This window comes from Ranitomeya imitator, chromosome 1, assembly GCF_032444005.1.
Source record: "Ranitomeya imitator isolate aRanImi1 chromosome 1, aRanImi1.pri, whole genome shotgun sequence".
Classification (NCBI taxonomy): domain Eukaryota; kingdom Metazoa; phylum Chordata; class Amphibia; order Anura; family Dendrobatidae; genus Ranitomeya; species Ranitomeya imitator.
This window is the reverse complement of record NC_091282.1, coordinates 615,168,996-615,186,002: the sequence shown is the minus strand read 5'-3', so window position 1 is coordinate 615,186,002 and position 17,007 is coordinate 615,168,996. Positions and strand designations below refer to the sequence as shown.

General features: G+C 50.6%; 2 protein-coding genes across 2 annotated transcripts in view; one reads left to right on the top strand and one right to left on the bottom strand.

Moving 5' to 3' along the window:
• Nucleotides 1–7,327, bottom strand: part of LOC138680190 (zinc finger FYVE domain-containing protein 26-like) — a 47,654-nt gene extending 40,327 nt beyond the window's left edge. Inside the window, exons 1-2 of the mRNA XM_069767860.1 lie at nt 6,788–7,327; nt 6,149–6,324 (exon numbers count right to left, since the gene is read on the bottom strand). Coding sequence (XP_069623961.1) covers nt 6,149–6,324; nt 6,788–7,327 — 716 coding nt within the window. The remainder of the gene's footprint in view (nt 1–6,148; nt 6,325–6,787) is intronic.
• Nucleotides 7,328–10,771: 3,444 nt separating this feature from the next.
• Nucleotides 10,772–17,007, top strand: part of LOC138657969 (galectin-related protein-like) — a 45,956-nt gene continuing 39,720 nt past the window's right edge. The window contains exons 1-2 of the mRNA XM_069745554.1: nt 10,772–10,884; nt 16,844–16,949. Of these exons, the coding sequence (XP_069601655.1) occupies nt 16,876–16,949 (74 nt within the window). The 5' untranslated portion in view covers nt 10,772–10,884; nt 16,844–16,875. The remainder of the gene's footprint in view (nt 10,885–16,843; nt 16,950–17,007) is intronic.

The window sequence follows — 17,007 nt, the reverse complement described above, 5'->3', positions numbered from 1 at the left end:
AGAATTGGGGCATCTAATGGATGCACCATTTCTGGAGCAGCAGCTGGCTGGTATAATTAGTCTGGGAGGGGGCAATATCTATGGCCCCTAACCAGCCTATTAATATCAGCCTGCACCTGTATTCTTAGCCTATTCTGGTTATTAACAACAAGGGGGACCCACACATCATTTTTTTAGGGTCCCCCTTTTTAATAACCAGTAAAGGCTAAGCAGACACCTGTGAGATGATATTAATAAGCTCAATGGATATTGGCTCCTTCTCAGACTGATAAGACTAGATCACAGCTGTCTGTTTTCCCTAAACTGGTTACTAAAAGGAAGGGGACCCCACATAATTTTTTTCATTTACTTATTTATTTTTGTGCTAAATACAAGTACAGAAAGCTACACACGCACTGATTATATGTATCTCGCTGACATATTTGCACATATAACACCTATACATCTGTCATTTGTATTCTTCATTCTCTTCCAGTACTTGTCACACTGATGGCACACGGATGATACACACGGACTTGTGAATTTCTATGCCACACGAATGGTTTCACGCGGACTACGGACCTCGCCCTACTGGTTTCTGCAGTACTTATGGACATACGCATCATGTCACTATTTGGGAAGTACTGTGCATATCTGTTATGAAGTCACTGTGTATAGCACTGGGGGAACTGTGCATAGCACTATTTTTGAGGGTACTGGGCATGGTACCCTTGGTTTCAGGGGGGGCTAGCTACTGCGCGTGGCACCCTTGGTTTCGTGGGGGGGGTTAGGTACTACGTGCGGCACTCGGTTTCAGGGGGTAGGTACTGCGCGTGGTGGCACCCTTGGTTTCTGGGGGGGGGGGAGGGCTAGCTACTGCGTGTGGCACCCTTGGTTTCAGGGATTTCGGTACTGTGTGGCACCCTTGGTTTCGGGGTTTAGGTACTGCGCGTGGCACCCTTGGTTTCGGGGGGGTTTAGTTACTGCAGGTGATACCCTTGTTTTTTTGGGGGGTAGGTACTGTGGTACCCTTGGTTTCGGGGGGAGGTACTGTGCGTGGCACCCTTTGTTTCAGTGGGATTTAGGTACTGCACATGGCATCCCTGGTTTCGGGGGAAGGGTTAGGTACTGCATGTGGCTCCCTTGTTTTTTTTTGTTTTGTTTTTTTTGGGGGGGTATGTACTGTGCATGGCACCCTCGGTTTTGGAGGGGGAGGTTACTGAACGTGGCACCCTTGATTTCGGAGGGGGGGTACTGCGTGTGGCACCCTTGATTTCAGGGGGGGGAGGCACTGCACCTCTTTTAAAGGGGAGGTGGGTACTGTGCATGGCGTGTCTTGGGGTGGGGGGGTTGCGCTTGGTGCTCTCTTGGGAGGAGGAGGTCAGCACTGCACCAGGTACTGGGCAAGGCAGTGTTATGGGTGTACCATGCAAGCCACTTTTTTTTTTTTTTTTTTTGGGGGGGGGGGCGCACTATGCATGTAAGCAGTTTGGGAGATGCTGTGTGGGAGACTATTTGAGCACACTTCATGCAGCAGACAACAATCCGGGAGCTCAGCTATTTCTGTTAATACAAATATAGCTCTATAAACGCCTCCAAATATCGCCCCAACCCGCAGTTTGTCCACCATCTACCACAACAATCACTACTGTAACAGGAATCCTGTGTGTCTTAAACTCCCCTGGGGATTAGGGGGAGTGGGGGAGGGGAGCACAAATAACCTGCTAATCCAGGGGTGTCAAACTGCATTCCTCGAGGGCTGCAACCAGGTCATGTTTTCAGGATTTCCATGTACTGCACAGGTGATACACCAAGGTTACTTACTGGTAGCCGGTTTTTCCGGAACCCATGACGGCACACCTGAGAGAGGAGATCCGCCCAGCCAGGACAAGAAACCCTACTGAAGATAAAAGGGTGGTACCTCTCGGTCGCTTCAGTTGGTTTTCAGAGCATGAGAGGCCCCTCTGGTTAGTACACATGGCAATCCAACACCACATCATATTAACTAAAAGCACCCAAAACAATAGTGCACACCGATAGGGTGATAAAGGGGGGGAATATACGGGTGCCGTCATGGGTTCCGGAATAAATGGCTACCAGTAAGTAACCTTGGTGTTTTCCCTTCCCCCATGACGGCACACCTGAGAGACTTTTGTAGAAAGAAAAAACCTTAGGGAGGGACCACCGCTTGGAGTACCCTTCTACCAAAGGTTAGGTCAGCAGAGGAGGAAAGGTCTAGCCGGTAGTGTTTGAAAAAAGTCGAGGGTGAGGACCAGGTAGCGGCCTTGCAAATTTGGTCAATTGATACCTCAGCCTTCTCTGCCCAGGAGGTAGCCATAGCTCTGGTGGAGTGAGCCTTGATGCCGTCAGGAACTGGAGTGCCACTTGCAGAATAGGATAGACTAATGGCCTCCCTGATCCATCTAGCAATGGTACTTTTGGCTACCCCACACCCTTTTTTACTACCCTGAAAGGCTACAAATAGGGTTTGATCTTTCCTCCACTGACTAGTCATGGTCATGTATTGTGACATGGATCTCCTCACATCTAACATATGGAACTTTTGTTCCCCCAGATTTTTAGGATTATTACAAAATGATGGTAACGTAATCTCCTGACTCCTATGAAATTTTTGGACTACTTTGGGGAGATACGCTGGATCTGGTCTTCGGATTATCCTGTCATCAAGAATCTGAGTGTAAGGAGGGCATATTGATAGAGCTTGTAAATCACCTACCCTACGGGCCGATGTTAAGGGCTACTAGTAGGACTGTTTTCAGGGTGAGCAATTTAGGTGATATCTCCTGCAAAGGCTCAAAAGGATCTTTGGTTAAGGCCTCCAAGACCAGATTTAGATCCCAAGGAGGAATTTTGGGGATAATAACCGGTCTAGACCTGCCACAGGATTTTATAAATCGTGAAACCCACCTATTAGATGCTAGGTTGCTATTATATAGGGCCCCCAAGGCTGAAACTTGAACCTTCAGGGTGCTAGTTGCTAATCCTAGTTGCAAACCCGCTTGTAGAAATTCTAGGATGGGACCCACTGGAGCTACATCCCCTAACGGTTCACCCAAGAAGTCTAAAAATTTCTTCCAGGTCCTACCGTAGATTCTGGATGTTATAGGCTTCCTGCTTTTTAACAGGGTGGAGATTAACCCTGGGGAGAATCCTTGGCGACTCAGTAACGCCCTCTCAAATTCCAGGCTGCCAGATGGAAGCCCTTCACCTGAGAGTGGGTTACTGGTCCCTGGGTTAACAGGTCCGGCACATCTGGCAGGATCCATGGGTCTGTTAACGACATCTGCCTTAGAAGAGAGAACCATGGTCTTCTTGGCCAGAATGGAGCGATGAGTATTATTTTCGCTCGGTCTTCTCTGATTTTCCGGACTACTGTTGGAATCATCACTATTGGGGGAAATGCGTAGGCCAGAGAGAATTTCCACGGTATTAGTAGGGCATCTACCGCAAAAGGATGTTCCTTTGGGTTCAGTGAGCAGAACTTTGTCACTTTTTGTTGTGTGAGGTGGCAAATAAGTCTATCTCTGGTGTACCCCAGGCCTGTACTATTTGTTGAAACACTCCAGGATTCAGGGACCACTCCCCTTGTCTCAGAATTCTACGACTCAGAAAATCTGCCCGTGAGTTCTCTACACCCCATATGTGTAGTGCTGTTAGGGAAGATAGGTGTTGTTCTGCCCAATGAAATACAGGTCCTTCTCAAAAAATTAGCATATAGTGTTAAATTTCATTATTTACCATAATGTAATGATTACAATTAAACTTTCATATATTATAGATTCATTATCCACCAACTGAAATTTGTCACGTCTTTTATTGTTTTAATACTGATGATTTTGGCATACAACTCCTGATAACCCAAAAAACCTGTCTCAATAAATTAGCATATCAAGAAAAGGTTCTCTAAACGACCTATTACCCTAATCTTCTGAATCAACTAATTAACTCTAAACACATGCAAAAGATACCTGAGGCTTTTATAAACTCCCTGCCTGGTTCATTACTCAAAACCCCCATCATGGGTAAGACTAGCGACCTGACAGATGTCAAGAAGGCCATCATTGACACCCTCAAGCAAGAGGGTAAGACCCAGAAAGAAATTTCTCAACAAATAGGCTGTTCCCAGAGTGCTGTATCAAGGCACCTCAATGGTAAGTCTGTTGGAAGGAAACAATGTGGCAGAAAACGCTGTACAACGAGAAGAGGAGACCGGACCCTGAGGAAGATTGTGGAGAAGGACCGATTCCAGACCTTGGGGAACCTGAGGAAGCAGTGGACTGAGTCTGGTGTGGAAACATCCAGAGCCACCGTGCACAGGCGTGTGCAGGAAATGGGCTACAGGTGCCGAAATGGGCTACAGAGAAGCAGCACTGGACTGTTGCTAAGTGGTCCCAAGTACTTTTTTCTGATGAAAGCAAATTTTGCATGTCATTCGGAAATCAAGGTGCCAGAGTCTGGAGGAAGACTGGGGAGAAGGAAATGCCAAAATGCCTGAAGTCCAGTGTCAAGTACCCACAGTCAGTGATGGTGTGGGGTGCCATGTCAGCTGCTGGTGTTGGTCCACTGTGTTTCATCAAGGGCAGGGTCAATGCAGCTAGCTATCAGGAGATTTTGGAGCACTTCATGCTTCCATCGGCTGAAATGCTTTATGGAGATGAAGATTTCATTTTTCAGCACGACCTGGCACCTGCTCACAGTGCCAAAACCACTGGTAAATGGTTTACTGACCATGGTATTACTGTGCTCAATTGGCCTGCCAACTCTCCTGACCTGAACCACATAGAGAATCTGTGGGATATTGTGAAGAGAAAGTTGAGAGACGCAAGACCCAACACTCTGGATGAGCTTAAGGCCGCTATTGAAGCATCCTGGGCCTCCATAACATCTCAGCAGTGTCACAGGCTGATTGCCTCCATGCCACGCCGCATTGAAGCAGTCATTTCTGCCAAAGGATTCCCGACCAAGTATTGAGTGCATAACTGAACATTATTATTTGATGTTTTTTTTGTTTGTTATTAAAAAACACTTTTATTTGATTGGATGGGTGAAATATGCTAATTTATTGAGACAGGTTTTTTGGGTTATCAGGAGTTGTATGCCAAAATCATCAGTATTAAAACAATAAAAGACCTGACAAATTTCAGTTGGTGGATAATGAATCTATAATATATGAAAGTTTAATTGTAATCATTACATTATGGTAAATAATGAAATTTAACACTATATGCTAATTTTTTGAGAAGGACCTGTAGTAAATTTGACACCTCCATGAGGTTCCGAGACCTCGTCCCCCCTTGGTGATTGATGTAGGCCACTACTGCTCGATTGTCTGTCATAATTCGAGCATGGCGGCCCTGGAGCAGGGGAAGAAAATGTTTCAAGGACTTTTCTACTGCCCATAGTTCTTTTACGTTCGAGCCATAGCTCTTTTCTTGGGAGGACCAAGTTCCTTGAACTGAATGGGATCTTAAGTGAGCTCCCCAACCTAAACCGCTTGCGTCGGTCATAATGATGTCCTCGACCGGATTCTGCCACTGGACTCCCATAGTGAGATGTTCCTCTATGGTCCACCAGACTAAGGAATCTCTTACATCCCGATGAAGACATAGATTTCCTTCCAAACGCCCTTTTAACAGTCTTTGGGCTGACAAAACTTCCCACTGTAGTTGTCTCAGGTGGAATTGTGCCCACCCTACGGCCGGAATGCAAGATGTTAACGAGCCTAGTAGGGACATCGCTTTTCTTAGGGTCATCTCGAGCTGGTGTATTGCTGCAGTGGTCAAGTTGATTGTTTTCCAGGAGGAGGCAGAGCTGACGTTCTGAATCTAGTATTAAACCCAGGAAGGACTGCACCTTTACTGGAACTAATTTTGATTTGGGAACATTTATCATCCAACCCAGCTCTATTAGAGTTGATGTCACTACCGTTATCTGATGGGAGCAATCGGCCTCTGTCTTCCCTATCACAAGAAAATCGTCCAAATACGGAACAATCACGATATTCCGGGAACGGAGATATGACATTACCTCTGCCATCACCTTGGTGAAGACCCTGGGAGCTGTAGATAGGCCGATTGGAAGGGCTGTATATTGGTAATGTTTCACTTGGTTTTGTATGTAGAGTGCCACTCTCAAGTATCTCCAGTACCCGTGATGTATTGGAATATGGTAATATGCCTCCTTCAAGTCTATTACTGCCATGAAGCAGTGAGGAAACAGAAGCTTTGTGGTTGTATTGATGGACTCCATCTTGAAGGAGTGATTGTCTATTGAATGGTTGAGTTTTCTTAGGTTGATTATGGTCCTCAATGAACCATCGGGTTTCTGTATCAGAAAGAGGGGGGAGTAAAACCCCCTTCCTATTTCTTGAACCGGGACTTCTTGCAAGACATTTTTCTGAATCAGACCAAGGACTTCTGTTTCTAGAGCTAATTGTTCCTGCTGGACTTTCCTCCGTGGAGTTATTACAAAATTGTGCCGGGGTGGATGGATAAATTTTATTTTTAGGCCGTCTTTTATAATATTTAGAACCCAGGTGCTCGGGGAGATGTTTATCCAGGCTGGATGGAAGAGGGAGAGTCTTCCTCCAACCTGTGATGTAATGTCATTGGGGGGATTTTTTTGCAGAGGTAGAGGGCCCTTTGAACATATAGCCCGATCTCCTTTTATCTTTGAACTCCCAATTTCTCCTATCTCCTGGAGGTCTGCCTCTATTATATCTTCTCCGAAAAAAGGGTTTTTTAGGATCCTTAGGGAAGGTTGGAAAGGCTTTATTTTTGTCTCCTGCCTGTTCCAATATTTCATCTAGCTTTTTCCCAAAGAGGAGTTGACCGTCGCATGGGATGGAGCAAAGCTTATGTTTTGATGGCAGGTCTCCCTGACACCCTTTGAGCCATAAGGCTCTTCTGGCCGCGTTGGACAGGCCCGCTGCTCTAGCCGTTAACTTTGCAGAGTCTATGGAGGAATCTGCCAAGAAGGCTGCTGCCCCTTGAACTAGGGATATGTTTGCAAGAACGTCATTCCTAGGAACTTTATTTCTTAGCTGGTCTTCAATATGTTGTAACCAGACCATAAGGGCTCGAGCTGTACAAGTTCCAGCTATAGCTGGTTTCAGGCCCCCTGCCGCAGCTTCCCAGATGTGTTTCAAGAACCCATCTGCTTTTTTGTCTAGTGGATCTTTTAGGACCCCTAAATCTTCTAACGGAAGGAAAGACCTCCTCAAGGATTTGGCTACCGCACTGTCAATCTTAGGGATTTTCTCCCAAGATTCTGAGTCTTTTTCTTCAAAAGGATATCTCCTTTTTGATGAAGAAGGTAGTGTACCCATTTTTTCAGGTTTTTTCCATTCTTTTTCGATCAATGCTTTGATTTTTGCATTGACCGGAAATGTACGCTTCCTTTTTTCATCTAAACCGCCAAACATGACATCCTCAAGTGATCTAGGCGTTTTTTCCTCTTTAAGGCCCATAGCAGTTCTGACCGCTTTAACTAATTTTTCTACATCCTCAGTTGGGAAACATGGACGCCCCCCCTGTATCACTATCTGAGGAGGAATCTGAGGACTGGACAGAGGCGGAAGAGGTAGAGGGAGACCGGGATGATTTTTGACTCCCTGGTTTTTGAGAGGCCTCCGAATCCGTAGACACTTTACAGCTTTTCCTCCCAGCTTTTTTGAGGGCCAATTTTAAGGAGTCTTTTATCTCTGCCTGAATTATGGCTTTAAGGCTTGTGGCAAAATTAGGGGTCTCTTCCTGAATAGTTCTATTAATAGTCAGCGCAGAGATCCTTCTGCCACTGAACTGCAAGCGGGGCTTTACAAAGGGCACATTCACGGTTCTTTGTTTTGCCGCTAGATTTCCTTGACCCCTAGTGATCAAACAGAAAAAAATGGACCCTGTTACCATAAGGGTGACATTCACGTAGATCACTCACCACCGCCGACCGTTAAGGGTACCGATTTTGGAGGCTGGACAGATGCTCGTGTAGTGTCCTTCCTGGACGCTGAAGAGTCTTGCCGGATGGGATGGCCGCCACTCCTACCACTTGAGCGGCTGCTCCTGTGCTGGTGGCTCGGCATGGCATCTGATGAGAGCTCTTGACGCTGCTACTGCTGCAATGGCAGCGGCTGCTCCTGTTGTCCCACTTCCATGTTGAAGCTTCTAGACATAAGCGCGTCTTCTGTGGTCAAACACCCTTTTATGGGGGACCACTGCACTCCCCGCCTCCTCCGGTGCCCAATAGTGATCCCTCCCCTCCTCTGCCGCGTCGCCGGAGTCCTATTCCACCGGCCGGCGTTTCTTCATGGGCGCCGCCATCTTGGATCTGGCGCCCGCCCCCGACGTCACACGGGCACGCCCATTCCCAGCGTGCCCTGCGCGTGACGTCAGACGGGCGACCCGGAAGCGGCGCCGCACCTGGACGCCGGCAGAGGGAGGAGGGCGGTGCGGCAGCCACAGAAGGAGCTGGAACCCCCCCGTGCTGCAACAACGCCCGCTCGGACGCAGAGACCCGGAGGACCTGCGGACGGCGCTTCCAGACTCCCGAACCCGACGCACAGGCGCTGCCTGATTCTTCCACGCCGGGACGGGACCTGGGTAAGTGGAACCGCCGTGTTTCAGTAAGAGGGTCCCTGTCAGGACAGGAAACCCAACTGAAGCGACCGAGAGGTACCGCCCTTTTATCTTCAGTAGGGTTTCCTGTCCTGGCTGGGCGGATCCCCTCTCTCAGGTGTGCCGTCATGGGGGAAGGGAAAAATTTAATCACCTACACACAATGATTGCAGCACCTTGTGCAATGCTAAGGAAATCTTGAAAACACGCATGGTTTGCGGCCCTCGAGGAATGCAGTTTGACACCCCTGTGCTAATCCACCTTAACTGCACAGCACCTCATGGACAATCAAGGTCCAGGTCTGGTCTTCTCCAGAGAACAATGATGAACAACCCACCCCCGCAAGGTGCAGGACAGGCAGAGCCAGGGGCTTTTAGATTCCATGCAGAAAGGGCACAAGAAATGGGGGTTATGCACTGGCCACGGCGCTACACTGGGGTGTGGAGCACCGTACACAGCACCACATTGGGGGGCAAGATATTGGGGGCACTGTGCATAGCGCTACACTGGGGGGGGCACCGTACTGGGGGCACTGTGCATAGCGCTACACTGGGGGGGGGCACCGTACTGGGGGCACTGTGCATAGCACTACACTGGGGGGGGCACCGTACTGGGGGCACTGTGCATAGCGCTACACTGGGGGGGGGCACCGTACTGGGGGCACTGTGCATAGCGCTACACTGGGGGGGCACCCTACTGGGGGCACTGTGCATAGCGCTACACTGGGGAAGGCACCCTACTGGGGGCACTGTGCATAGCGCTACATTGGGGGAGGCACCCTACTGGGGGCACTGTGCAGAGTGCTACACTGGGGGGGGGCACTGTGCAGAGTGCTACACTGGGGGGGCACTGCAGAGTGCTACACTGGGGGGGGCACTGTGCAGAGTGCTACACTGGGGGGGCACTGCAGAGTGCTACACTGGGGGGGGGCACTGTGCATAGTGCTACACTGGGGGGGCACTGCAGAGTGCTACACTGGGGGGGCACTGTGCATAGTGCTACACTGGGGGGGCACTGCAGAGTGCTACACTGGGGGGGGCACTGTGCATAGTGCTACACTGGGGGGGCACTGCAGAGTGCTACACTGGGGGGGCACTGTGCATAGTGCTACACTGGGGGGGCACTGCAGAGTGCTACACTGGGGGGGCACTGTGCATAGTGCTACACTGGGGGGGGCACGGCTTCGGACAGAGGCTCGCTACCTCCATGTGCTGGCAGTGGACCCACCTGAGTAGGTGCGGCGCTCTCACCAGACCTCTCAGTATGTCCTGCACTTCGCCAGCATCCGGGCTCCGGGCAAGTTGCGGCAGACAGGCCCGTGCCAGCTCCCAGCGGCCCGTACGTAAACACTGGCAGAAGAATTCCCCGAGACGGTCCAGCGCCGCCTCCTCCTCCTCTTCCCGGAACGGCGACTGCTGCGGCCAAGACATCTCCCGGGCGCTGCAGCCCTCACTGCACACTGTGCGCGACCCCACGGCTCTCACACAAACACACGCTTCGGGTCATGTGACCGGCAGGAACCTGAGATCATGTGATTCACTGATTCTGTTGTCACGTGACGCCAAAGTGCAGTCAAGCAGGGTAGAGGTTGTAGTGTCGTTAGTCTTATCTACCACGAGGTGGCGCTGAGTATCGAGAATCCATGAAATAAAGGCTGATCACTGATATCAATCATTATTCCTACTCGATGTAAAGGTGAACAGTGTTAACATCTAATTACAGGTCTAATTGTCATTTATAGCTACTAGATTCAAGTCCTTTAGGAGGACAGAAAAGACAGTAAAAAAAAAAGGTTTTAAATACATAGAAAAATTTGAATCCCCTATTTTTTTCCTATTAAAAGGGAACCTGTCACCCTCAAAATTGATGGTGAGGTAAGCCCACCGTCATCAGGGGCTTATCTACAGCATTCTGTAATGCTGTAGATAAGCCACCGATGTTACCTGAAAGATGAGAAAAAGACGTTAGATTATACTCACCCAGGGGCGGTCCCGCTGCGGTCCAGTCCGATGGTTGTCTCAGGTCCGCTGCGGCGCCTCCTATCTTCATTACATGACGTCCTCTTCTCGTCTTCCTGCCGCGGCTCCGGTGCAGGCAGGAGGTGCCGGGAAAGGTCAGAGAGGCCCGGCGCCTGCGCACTGCAGTACTTTGCTCTGCCCTCAACAGGGCAGACAAAGTACGCCCGCGCCAGAGCCGCAGTGTGAAGACCAGAAGAGGACGTCATCCTATGAAGATGGGAGGCGCCGGACCCGGACCGCAGCGGGAACGCCCCCAGGTGAGTATAATCCAACCTCTTTTTCTCCTCTTTCAGGATACATTGGGGGCTCATCTCCAGCATTACAGAATGCTGTAGATAAGCCCCTCATGCCGGTGGGCTTACCTCACCATCGATTTTGGGGGTGACAGGTTCCCTTTAAGCACAAAGGAATAAGACATTTTAAAAATATACATCTTTAGTAACACTTGTACGATCTATCAAGATATGAAATAACCCGATCGCTAACCAGCAAAACGGAAAAAAATATTACATGCCAGAACTGCGTTTTTTGCCAAAGGCAACAACACATAAAATGCAATCAGAATCTATGAGGGCATCATATCTGCGCCACAGTGGTTTCCATAAAAACGTCGGCTCCAGATTGAACTAACTCCTCCTCCAAGCCAGAATATATAAATACTAGCTATTGAACCCGTTCAACGCCCGGGTGGCGAGCATTTATATTGGTATATGGTCTCCATCCTGGTATGTGCTGCTCCATCCTGCATCCCCATCCTGTCATGTGCTGCTCCATCCTGCGCCCCCATCCTGTCATGTGCTGCTCCATCCTGCGCCCCCATCCTGTCATGTGCTGCACCCCCATCCTGTCATGTGTTGCACCCATCCTGCGCCCCATCCTGTCATGTGCTGCACCCATCCTGCGTCCCCATCCTGTCATGAGCTGCTCCATCCTGCATCCCCATCCTGTCATGTGCTGCTCCCATCCTGCGCCCCCATCCTGTCATGTGCTGCTCCCATCCTGCACCCCCGTTCTGTCATGTGCTGCCCTATTCTGTCATGTGCTGCTCCCATCCTGCACCCCCGTTCTGTCATGTGCTGCCCTATTCTGTCATGTGCTGCACCCATCCTGCATCCCCATCCTGTCATGTGCTGCACCCATCCTGCGCCCCCATCCTGTCATGTGCTGCTCCATCCTGCGCCCCCATCCTGTCATGTGCTGCTCCCATCCTGCGCCCCCATCCTGTCATGTGCTGCTCCCATCCTGCACCCCCGTTCTGTCATGTGCTGCCCTATTCTGTCATGTGCTGCTCCCATCCTGCGCCCCCATCCTGTCATGAGCTGCTCCATCCTGCGTCCCCATACTGTCATGTGCTGCTCCCATCCTGCACCCCCGTTCTGTCATGTGCTGCCCTATTCTGTCATGTGCTGCTCCCATCCTGCGCCCCCATCCTGTCATGAGCTGCTCCATCCTGCGTCCCCATCCTGTTATGTGCTGCTCCATCCTGCGTCCCCGTTCTGTTATGTGCTGCTCCCATCCTGCGCCCCCGTTCTGTCATGTGCTGCCCTATTCTGACATGTGCTGCTCCCATCCTGCGCCACCGTTCTTTAATTTGCTGCTCCCATCCATATGCCCCATATGCTGCTCCATTATGGTTGATGGCCCTCATAAGATGCTCCATAGTATATGCCCCGTACACTGATCCATAAAGGTTGATGGCCCCCATAAGATGCTCCATAGTATATGCCCCGTACACTGCTCCATAAAGGTTGATGGCCCCCATAAGATGCTCCATAGTATATGCCCCCGTACACTGCTCCATAAAGGTTTATGGCCCCCATAAGATGCTCCATAGTATATGCCCCCGTACGCTGTTCCACAAAGGTTTATGGCCCCCATAAGATGCTCCATGGTATATGCCCCCGTACACTGCTCCATTATGGTTTACGGCCCCATAAGATGCTCCATAGTGTATGCCCCATACGCTGTTCCATAAAGGTTTATGGCCCCCATAAGATGCTCCATGGTATATGCCCCCGTACACTGCTCCATTATGGTTTATGGCCCCCATAAGATGCTCCATAGTATATGCCCCGTACACTGCTCCATTATGGTTTATGGCCCCCATAAGATGCTCTATAGTATATGCCCCGTACGCTGCTCCATAAAGGTTTATGGCCCCCATAAAATGCTCCATAGTATATGCCCCGTACACTGCTCTATAAAGGTTGATAGCCCCCATAAGATGCTCCATAGTATATGCCCCTGTACACTGCTCCATAAAGGTTTATGGCCCCCATAAGATGCTCCATGGTATATGCCCCCGTACACTGCTCCATTATGGTTTATGGCCCCCATAAGATGCTCCATAGTATATGCCCCGTACACTGCTCCATTATGGTTTATGGCCCCCATAAGATGCTCCATAGTGTATGCCCCGTACGCTGTTCCATAAAGGTTTATGGCCCCCATAAGATGCTCCATGGTATATGCCCCCGTACACTGCTCCATTATGGTTTATGGCCCCCATAAGATGCTCCATAGTATATGCCCCGTACACTGCTCCATTATGGTTTATGGCCCCCATAAGATGCTCCATAGTGTATGCCCCGTACGCTGTTCCATAAAGGTTTATGGCCCCCATAAGATGCTCCATGGTATATGCCCCCGTACACTGCTCCATTATGGTTGGTGGCCCCCATAAGATGCTCCATAGTGTATGCCCCGTACGCTGTTCCATAAAGGTTTATGGCCCCCATAAGATGCTCCATACTATATGCCCCCGTACACTGCTCCATAAAGATTTATGGCTCCATAAGATGCTCCATTGTACATGCCCCCGTACACTGCTCCATTATGGTTTATAGCCCCATAAGATGCTCCATTATGGTTTATCCTGTCATGTGCTGCACCCATCCTGCGTCCCCATCCTGTCATGAGCTGCTCCATCCTGCATCCCCATCCTGTCATGTGCTGCTCCCATCCTGCGCCCCCATCGTGTCATGTGCTGCTCCATCCTGTGTCCCCATCCTGTCATGTGCTGCACCCATCCTGCACCTCCATCCTGTCATGTGCTGCACCCATCCTGCATCCCCATCCTGTCATGTGCTGCTCCCATCCTGCGCCCCCATCCTGTCATGTGCTGCTCCCATCCTGCACCCCCGTTCTGTCATGTGCTGCCCTATTCTGTTTATGTGCTGCTCCCATCCTGCGCCCCCGTTCTGTCATGTGCTGCCCTATTCTGTCATGTGCTGCTCCCATCCTGCGCCCCCATCCTGTCATGAGCTGCTCCATCCTGCGTCCCCATACTGTCATGTGCTGCTCCCATCCTGCACCCCCGTTCTGTCATGTGCTGCCCTATTCTGTCATGTGCTGCTCCCATCCTGCGCCCCCATCCTGTCATGAGCTGCTCCATCCTGCGTCCCCATCCTGTCATGTGCTGCTCCCATCCTGCGCCCCCGTTCTGTCATGTGCTGCCCTATTCTGTCATGTGCTGCTCCCATCCTGCGCCACCGTTCTTTAATTTGCTGCTCCCATCCATATGCCCCATATGCTGCTCCATTATGGTTGATGGCCCTCATAAGATGCTCCATAGTATATGCCCCGTACACTGATCCATAAAGGTTGATGGCCCCCATAAGATGCTCCATAGTATATGCCCCGTACACTGCTCCATAAAGGTTGATGGCCCCCATAAGATGCTCCATAGTATATGCCCCCGTACACTGCTCCATAAAGGTTTATGGCCTCCATAAGATGCTCCATAGTATATGCCCCCATACGCTGTTCCATAAAGGTTTATGGCCCCCATAAGATGCTCCATGGTATATGCCCCCGTACACTGCTCCATTATGGTTTATGGCCCCATAAGATGCTCCATAGTGTATGCCCCGTACGCTGTTCCATAAAGGTTTATGGCCCCCATAAGATGCTCCATGGTATATGCCCCCGTACACTGCTCCATTATGGTTTATGGCCCCCATAAGATGCTCCATAGTATATGCCCCGGTACACTGCTCCATTATGGTTTATGGCCCCCATAAGATGCCTCATAGTATATGCCCCGTACGCTGCTCCATAAAGGTTTATGGCCCCCATAAAATGCTCCATAGTATATGCCCCGTACACTGCTCTATAAAGGTTGATGGCCCCTATAAGATGCTCCATAGTATATGCCCCCGTACACTGCTCCATAAAGGTTTATGGCCCCCATAAGATGCTCCATAGTATATGCCCCCGTATACTGTTCCATAAAGGTTTATGGCCCCCATAAGATGCTCCATGGTATATGCCCCCGTACACTGCTCCATTATGGTTTATGGCCCCCATAAGATGCTCCATAGTATATGCCCCGTACACTGCTCCATTATGGTTTATGGCCCCCATAAGATGCTCCATAGTGTATGCCCCGTACGCTGTTCCATAAAGGTTTATGGCCCCCATAAGATGCTCCATGGTATATGCCCCCGTACACTGCTCCATTATGGTTTATGGCCCCCATAAGATGCTCCATAGTATATGCCCCGTACACTGCTCCATTATGGTTTATGGCCCCCATAAGATGCTCCATAGTGTATGCCCCGTACGCTGTTCCATAAAGGTTTATGGCCCCCATAAGATGCTCCATGGTTTATGCCCCCGTACACTGCTCCATTATGGTTGGTGGCCCCCATAAGATGCTCCATAGTGTATGCCCCATACGCTGTTCCATAAAGGTTTATGGCCCCCATAAGATGCTCCATACTATATGCCCCCGTACACTGCTCCATAAAGGTTTATGGCCCCATAAGATGCTCCATTGTATATGCCCCCGTACACTGCTCCATTATGGTTTATGGCCCCATAAGATGCTCCATTATGGTTTATCCTGTCATGTGCTGCACCCATCCTGCGTCCCCATCCTGTCATGAGCTGCTCCATCCTGCATCCCCATCCTGTCATGTGCTGCTCCCATCCTGCGCCCCCATCGTGTCATGTGCTGCTCCATCCTGTGTCCCCATCCTGTCATGTGCTGCACCCATCCTGCACCTCCATCCTGTCATGTGCTGCTCCATCCTGCGCCCCCATCCTGTCATGTGCTGCTCCATCCTGCGCCCCCATCCTGTCATGTGCTGCTCCCATCCTGCGCCCCCATCCTGTCATGTGCTGCTCCCATCCTGCACCCCCGTTCTGTCATGTGCTGCCCTATTCTGTCATGTGCTGCTCCCATCCTGCACCCCCGTTCTGTCATGTGCTGCCCTATTCTGTCATGTGCTGCACCCATCCTGCATCCCCATCCTGTCATGTGCTGCACCCATCCTGCGCCCCCATCCTGTCATGTGCTGCTCCATCCTGCGCCCCCATCCTGTCATGTGCTGCTCCCATCCTGCGCCCCCATCCTGTCATGTGCTGCCCTATTCTGTCATGTGCTGCACCAATCCTGCATCCCCATCCTGTCATGTGCTGCACCCATCCTGCGCCCCCATCCTGTCATGTGCTGCTCCATCCTGCGCCCCCATCCTGTCATGTGCTGCTCCCATCCTGCGCCCCCATCCTGTCATGTGCTGCTCCCATCCTGCACCCCCGTTCTGTCATGTGCTGCCCTATTCTGTCATGTGCTGCTCCCATCCTGCGCCCCCGTTCTGTCATGTGCTGCCCTATTGTCATGTGCTGCTCCCATCCTGCGCCCCCATCCTGTCATGAGCTACTCCATCCTGCGTCCCCATACTGTCATGTGCTGCTCCCATCCTGCACCCCTGTTGTCATGTGCTGCCCTATTCTGTCATGTGCTGCTCCCATCCTGCGCCCCCATTCTGTCATGAGCTGCTCCATCCTGCGTCCCCATCCTGTCATGTGCTGCTCCATCCTGCGTCCCCGTTCTGTCATGTGCTGCTCCCATCCTGCGCCCCCGTTCTGTCATGTGCTGCCCTATTCTGACATGTGCTGCTCCCATTCTGGCCCCCATAAGATGCTCCATAGTATATGCCCCGTACACTGCTCCATTATGGTTTATGGCCCCCATAAGATGCTCCATAGTGTATGCCCCGTACGCTGTTCCATAAAGGTTTATGGCCCCCATAAGATGCTCCATGGTATATGCCCCTGTACACTGCTCCATTATGGTTGGTGGCCCCCATAAGATGCTCCATAGTGTATGCCCCGTACGCTGTTCCATAAAGGTTTATGGTTGTTTCTGGTGCTAGGACTCCCATATCAAGGTCAACAGGTAATTTGCTAGGTCTTCCTCTCATTATGTAGGCTGGAGTGCAGCTGGTGGAATTCACTGGGATATGATTGTACAGATTTACCAGGTCCGGCAACTTCTCTGGCCACAGGCTTCTCTCTTCCAAAGCCAAGGTCTTCAGTAAGTCAATTACCACCTCGTTCATCTTCTCACACATGCCATTTGTCTGTGGGTGGTA